The sequence below is a fragment of the Pocillopora verrucosa genome, chromosome 4 (genome assembly GCF_036669915.1).
Source record: "Pocillopora verrucosa isolate sample1 chromosome 4, ASM3666991v2, whole genome shotgun sequence".
Lineage (NCBI taxonomy): Eukaryota > Metazoa > Cnidaria > Anthozoa > Scleractinia > Pocilloporidae > Pocillopora > Pocillopora verrucosa.
This window is the reverse complement of record NC_089315.1, coordinates 11,177,699-11,184,961: the sequence shown is the minus strand read 5'-3', so window position 1 is coordinate 11,184,961 and position 7,263 is coordinate 11,177,699. Positions and strand designations below refer to the sequence as shown.

The window sequence follows — 7,263 nt, the reverse complement described above, 5'->3', positions numbered from 1 at the left end:
AAAACGGCTGAGAATGAAAACACTGACCGCATTTCCATTCACCTCTCATATTTCACCCTCACAACCACCGCGGTTCAATCTATCATTCTTATTAAACTTTTAAATTACTCTATAAAACGATTCAGAGACTGGTACTATCTTTTCGTCAACCCACCTCCATTTAATTCAAACGTGAACAATAAACATCAGAAGTTCATTTCGAAACACAATGACCAATACTGGAACTTCAAATGCGCTTGCCCTCAACTACCTTTTAGGCCACATCTCTACTTGCAAAAGTTTTTCAACCCTTCCTAAACAGATCAATAGTCTTTTTTAGGCGTGTAATAGTGAGGAAAGTATGATAAGGATAGCTCCTAGACTGATAAGAAAAAAATAGATTCTAACACAGTGTCGTCCGTTTATTTCCTCCTTATTTTCATGTAGCTCACCCCGACGAGTCCAACATCAGGTGGGTTAACTTTTCTTCTCATTGTTCCAAAGATGGTCATCTCCTTATCTAGCTTCTAAATACGAGCCTAAGTTTAGAGTACACATCTTGTCAATAACTATTAAGTTAATAAACTCTCAAGTTACGATCACAACGTACTCTCAAGCAAGTAAATGGTACGAAGTCTGGGCGGTTTATTTTTCAAAGAAAGGAATGTAAAACAGTCAATCTCCTTGGGTTTAATCGGTGGAAGTGTCCATATAATGGTAGATGTAAATGGTGAATTGAAATACATTTCAAAAGCCGTGTTGATCTGTGCTACGTCTTCAGTCCACACAGTCCATACATTTTTGTATTTCAGCGAAAGTGCTCTATAACAACAAAAGGTTAAACATTTTTTTCTATGTTTTCCCATATTCTCAACCTAGAAAAATTCCAGGGAGCGGAAAAGTAGCAAGGACGATAAGAGTAAGAATATACCTTTTTTTCTGATTAACACTGAATTAGCTTCAGTTTTCTATTTAGTGGAAAATATGTGAATCAAGTATCGGTCACAAACCACTTCTTAATTTAGCACCCCAAACCTTTCAAAGATCAGTTATACCGAACTTTTAGCCGGCAAAATTGGTCAAAAACTTGCCATGTTGGGCACTGTTTTAATGGTTTGGTAAGTTTGGTGGGAGATCAATAATGAATTAGGTCATTTCTTGGTTGTAATAACGTTTCCATCATGTTTTATTGATGGTTTGGAAAAATAGTAATATAAAGATGCAAAGTAACAAAATGAATAACTTTTAAGCTAGATCAATTGCCCTCGTGTGGTGAATTTATAGGTTTACGTTGAAAATTTGATAGGATTTTATCCATTTTTCCTTACGACAATGGTGAGAGGTGATATTTCTCATTTCTGGTTCGTTTGGATCGCCACAAGTACCAGTGTCTGTTTGTGCAGGGGATTGATGTTACAGTTGTGATCATCATGGATCTCTTGGGTCCCGATTTTTTTCTACGTTATGAATGAAAGAAAAGTTTTTTGCATCGTGGCTATCCTGTTTCTGTCGTTCAAAGCGCGGCCACCACCATGCCCAACAAATTGATCGAACACTCATGCACTACAACGGCTGGAGAAGGAAAACACTGACACGCATTCCATTCACTCTCCTATTTCACCCGCACAACCACGCGGGTTCAAGCTATCAGTCTTATTAAACTATTAAAAAATTACTCTATACCGATTCAGAGACTGGTACTAGCTTTTTCACAACCCACCTATTTAATTTCAACGTGACAAAAACATCAGAAGTTCATTTCAAACCAATGACCAATCTGGAACTTTCAAATGCGCTTGCTCAACTACCCTTTAGGCCCCATCTCACTTGCAAATTTTTTTCAACCCTTCTAACATATCACTAGCCTTTTTTCGCGTGTAATTGAGGAAAGTATTATAAGGATAGCTCCTGGACTGATCAGAAAAAAATAGCCTTCTAACACAGTGTCGTCTTTTTTTTTCCCTCCTATTTCATGTAAGCTCACCCCACGAGTCCAACATCAGGTGGGTTGAACTTTTCCTTCTCATTGTTCCCCAAAGATGGTCATATCCTTATCTACTTTCTAAATACGACACAGCATAAATTTAGAGTACACCTCTTGGCAATAACTATCAGTTAATACTCTCAAGTTACGTTTACAACTTACTCTCAAGCAAGCACTGGTACGAAGTCTGTCGGTTTCTTCCAAGAAAGAATGTAAACAGTCAATCTCCTTGCACTGCAATGCAGGCTTTTAAGAAGGTTGTAAATTCATTTTCTCTTGATTTTGCTTGTGCTGTATGGTTTTTATTGTTGGTTTTTGTTTATGTTTGCAGGGAATGTGCCAAGTTACATCTTTTTTTTAAAATCCTTTCAGAAAGTAGGAACCTACTCTGATTGTCCTTGCCTTATCCCTGTCACTTGTAATTATTTGTGCTGTGTCTGCTCTGCTAATTTTCTGCTATCGACTACAAAAGAAGCGTCCCCGGGACACTTGGGCTCTTATAAAAGGTGGTAGTTCTCACCAGGAATACTGTCTTTTTAATAAGCACGGGGGATTTGTTGGAGTTGCCAAAATGTGCACGGAACACTTTATACGAATGTAATTAGTAAACGCAGTGGAAAACTTGAAACGGATTTCCCTCGCTTTTAGTGTTACCTTATGTGCAAACACGAAATTCAAGCATCTATTCCATTTGAGCGGTCTATTTTCGCGTCCGGGGGGGGCAGGGGGGGGGGGGGGCCTGTGGACTTGGAATACTAAAACTGTGGTACCTAAAAGACATTTTAGAAAGAAGGTTTCCAGTTCCAGTCGTTTCAAAGATATGGACCGTTCACCTTCCGCAGTAGATAAGACGTTACATTTTAAAGGACCGCTCTCCATCACAACCAGTTCGAAGCTGCTAAATTTACAAACCTGACAGAATAAACCTATTCATTTTATACAAACTCAGCGATCTTAATAACTCAGTTCAGAGCTTTTGGTTAGTATTAACATCAGGAGCAATCATACTATTGTCAAGAGGCATTTTTCACTTCCTACTGGGTCAAAAAAAAGAAAAGAAATGTCTTTTTGTCTGTAACACATACTTGCTTGTTTAATTTTCAGATATGCAATTTGAATACGACGCGTTTGTCATATATAGCTCCCAAGATTCAGAGTGGGTGGTTAAAACTCTTATTCCAACTCTTGAGGAAAAGCATGGGCTAAAATGTTGTGTGCATTATAGAGATTTCCCTCTTGGAATTCCTTTTCGTCAAAACATGGTTGACAGCGTTTACAAGAGTAAGAAAACAGTGGCCGTTGTATCCACTCACTTTTTCAATAGTAATTACTGTGGGTCAGAACTGGATTACGCTCTTCACCGACTTATGGAAAAGAAAGATGATAGCTTGGTTGTTGTCAAACTTGATGAAGTCAACAGGAAGAAACTTCCCAGAGAACTCCAAAAAAGGAGTTATATAGACTTTTCAAAGTCCACTGATAAAGAAACCTGGGAGAGAAAACTAGTTAAATGCTTGAGGTCCACCAACCCTCGACCTGAATAATTTGAATGAAGTTCGGAAGCTAATATCACCAAAGGAATTCCTAGTGATATGCTGTTTAAAAACACGCAGCTATTTGTAAGGAATCTTCATCGATGGGATGATCTCTATGTGTTATTTGTTCGGAGTTCGTCTGTCGTATGCATAGAAAGGAGGTTCTTGGAAGTGTGGTATAGTAGAATTACCTTAGTCACTGTATCTAGAGTAAGTACTAAAACTTTAGGGTCTGTTAGCAGTCAACATGTTTTTAAAATAAAGAGGTAAACAATTTTGGTTATTTGTTTGTTTTTGACATAAAACGGTAGTTCTAAAGTGAACTCTTCATTGGTGAAAAAAGAGGAAAAACGAATGCATTTTTTCATTTCGAAACAATTTTTGTGGACGGTCTCATGGAATCGTACTGAATCTACAATTGAATTGTGCGTAACCGAAAAACTCATAGTTATTAATTAATATAAATTATATTAGTGCTTCTTTCCGTAGGCGGACGGGTTGATTTTCCACTTGTCCAAAATATTCATTTCATGCAATTCCGGGCGGAAAGGAAGATTTTCATATGTCTACGTCACACTGTATCTTTTAAGCGACATCAGTCGCGGCAGAGAGAATTCGTTTTTGACAATAGCGTCAGCACGATTCTCGAAATTTCTCTTTTAATTTGTTATTGGCACCGAATTGCCATCATTTGCAGTTTTGGCACATGTACTTGTATACCTGATGTGTCTGATCTCGTTTGGGGCCGCTAGATATTTTCGGAGCAGCCCATTTTACCTTTGTAAATTCCAGCCATTTTGTCTTTTCGAATGCGAGAACGGATTGCATAATTTTTTGTTATGTACAAGAACTTCTTGAAGAAGTTAATAATAACGTGTCTGTTTAACTGGGCAGCCATCGATGATGATCAAAATGAGAAAATTGGTGTTTTGATTCTTGTCATAAAGTCAATACTTTTTCTCAATATTAGCAAACATTTCCTATTGACCTGTTCGGTGCCATGATTAATAACTCGTGAATTGCGCGCGTGCGCAAGAGCGAGTGGTAGATATGATGTGGAGAATGGCACTCGCTCGCTCGCTCGACTGGTCGATTCCTGGAAACTTCTTTTCGATTTTAGGCTTTTAAGTGCATTTGATAGTTCTCGGCAGGTAATACACAAACGAAATGGCGACCTTTGTTGCTAGGAATAGTGGTGGGGTGAAAAAGAAAAAAAGAGAAAGAAGCCAATGATAATCTTGAAAGAGTTTATTTATTTTTCGTTTTAGTTTCAACAAGCGGCGCCAGCGAAGATTCATTAGAAATATCACTTACTCCGAAGCGCTCGGAGTTTACAGGTGTTCAAAAGCGTTTTCTGTTATGGCGTGAGATTGGGGACAAAATCGATCATTACATTTCGTATCGTGTTTTTTCTGTGTGAAGCAACAAAGGGTGCGGTGGCCCACAACTGTCACGGCACTACAAACTTTACTCACGGCAAAACAAAATTAATGGGAAAACAAAGGAAACGACTTGGTCAGCGGTTGGTCAGCGGTTGTTATTTGCATCTGAAAGGGTACGTCGTGTAACAATAAACAAACGAAATGGCGACCTTTGTTGCTAAGAATAGCGGTGGGGTGAAAAAGAAGCCAATGATAATCTTAAAAGAGTTTATATTTATTCGTTTTAGCTTCAACAAGCGGCGCCAGCGACTGGCAGGCGTGCGAGGATTCACAATAAAATTAGAGAACAACCTTCGTTTTTCATAAAATTGTAATTTACAATCCTTGAACTTGAAAACAAGCCGAAGATTCACTAAAATTATCACTTACTCCAAAGCGCTCAGAGTTTACAGGTGTTCAAAAGCTTTTTCTGTTATGACGTGAGATTGGGGGAAAAATCGATCACTACACTTCGTATCGTGTGTTTTCTTCTGTGTGAAGCAACAAAAGGTGCCGGCGATTGACGAAACTACAAGTTAACACGAAAATCACATAACACCTAAACAAATAATTTTGGCTACCGATTTTCAGTGAATTTTTAAAGAACAATTTTCTTTTAGGTTTTAAGACAATTTGAAGATTCAAAATAAATATTACGTACTAAAATGCGAAAGTTGTACACCACAAAATTGATAAATAGGCCTGAAAGGAAATTCTATCTTGTTCTCGATTATACGTTGCCTAGCACGTGACCAAAATCTACCCAGGTGGAAATCCAAAATGACGGTGCCAGTCTGGACTTAGTTATATCACTCAAAACTCGTTTCTGTTTGTCTCATTTGATAAAGAGGGAATCATTAATGTTTTCATTAGACAGTAGTTTTCACTTTTCACCCACATTTACTTCCAACCTTTCTTTTGAACCAGAAACAAAAATGATATATGTTTAAAACACATGACATCATCCACCCTTGTCAAATGTAATAGCATGATCATTTCAATTGCAATGCCTTCTTATCCCAATGTTACTTTGTTTCTTTGCTACATAAGCGAACACTGAACTACTGCTCGTACTCTAAATACGACAATCAACCACAAAATTCCCTAAACCAGATAACATTAAACATAATCCAAAAATCATGTAAATCATCTGTCAATTCACGAGGATGCACACAGGGCTCGTGTTATCTCTGCCAAATTGAAATAGAGTTTGTGTAATTTTTCGTGGCTTTCAGCTCACATTGGAGGAGGAAGTGTGTTTCTGACAACGCAGAATATGAAAGGCATAGTTAAGATGAAGAGAAAACACCTTACGTGCCTTCGGTGGAAACTGCCGTTTAATATTTCATCCAGAGCCATTCATTTTTTTCGTCTTTATTGAAATGTTCTCAATCGTAGTATGTTCATGGCGAACACATTGCGTGAGACTGAGGAGTTAAGCCGAGCGTTCTTCTTTAAAACTACCGGCTCACACATTCCAAGCAATCCTCTTTCCAAGCTCCAGAGGTATTACACTTACACCTACCCCCAACATTACATATTAAACTTTTTTCTTTTACGGTCGAGACGCAATTCATGATCGTTGTTAGCGATTTACAACTTGGTGGGCATGTGGGATCCCACTGTGGCAAGTCCAGAGGTTCAACGTGTTCCTCGGCATTCTTGGTCCCATCGGTGAACACGTAAGAAATGTAATCTTCATTCTTATCCCATGTTAAACGTTCTGGCTCAGCAGCTTTACCTCGCCCCAAATGTTGCGTACTGTGTGAGGTTGAAGTCGCGAGCAGTAATACAAGTATTACTTTGAAAGGAAAAAACTGTGAAAACATAAAGACATAATTACATGTAATAATGAAGAGAATACGAAGGAATTTGTTTGAAAATGAGGTTTCATAGATCCATAGTGGTTGTCTTAACTGCGTCGGCGCTTGAAATCGATCTATCGTCGTTATCGCTTAGATTGAAACTGATGCAAAGAGAACAGCTCGTCGCTCGCCTTTTGGTTGGTTAACGACAAAGCCCGCCAGAAGTAAGCGTTTCCGGTCGCCGTTCGCGTCTCAGAGACGTTTACAGATAATTAGCTTCCGTTAGTGCCTTGGTAGACGCAATCAATGAACGAAACAGAGCATTTGCTCTGATCATCCGAGCAATTGAGCCGAAACATTTTGTTTCTGATTAGACTCAATGATTTAGATTAAAGAGTTACCCAATACTTAAAAAAATATTCGTCAATGTACCCTCTTCCTTCGGAAATTAACCGATTAATACCTTGCTGGTGGTTTTAAACATTTCCGCTTCTTGTCGATAACGATGTTCTTGAAAATATCGTCAGACTCCTTGATTA

At 38.4% G+C, this 7,263-nt stretch overlaps 1 protein-coding gene across 1 annotated transcript; it reads left to right on the top strand.

Moving 5' to 3' along the window:
* Positions 1–2,868: 2,868 nt before the first annotated feature.
* On the top strand, positions 2,869–3,777 carry LOC136280286 (toll-like receptor 2; the record flags this gene model as incomplete). Its single annotated transcript, XM_066165291.1, is given in 1 exon segment — positions 2,869–3,777. A coding segment is annotated over 1 exon segment (639 nt), but the record flags the coding sequence as incomplete, so codon positions are not given.
* Between the last annotated feature and the right edge of the window lie 3,486 nt (positions 3,778–7,263).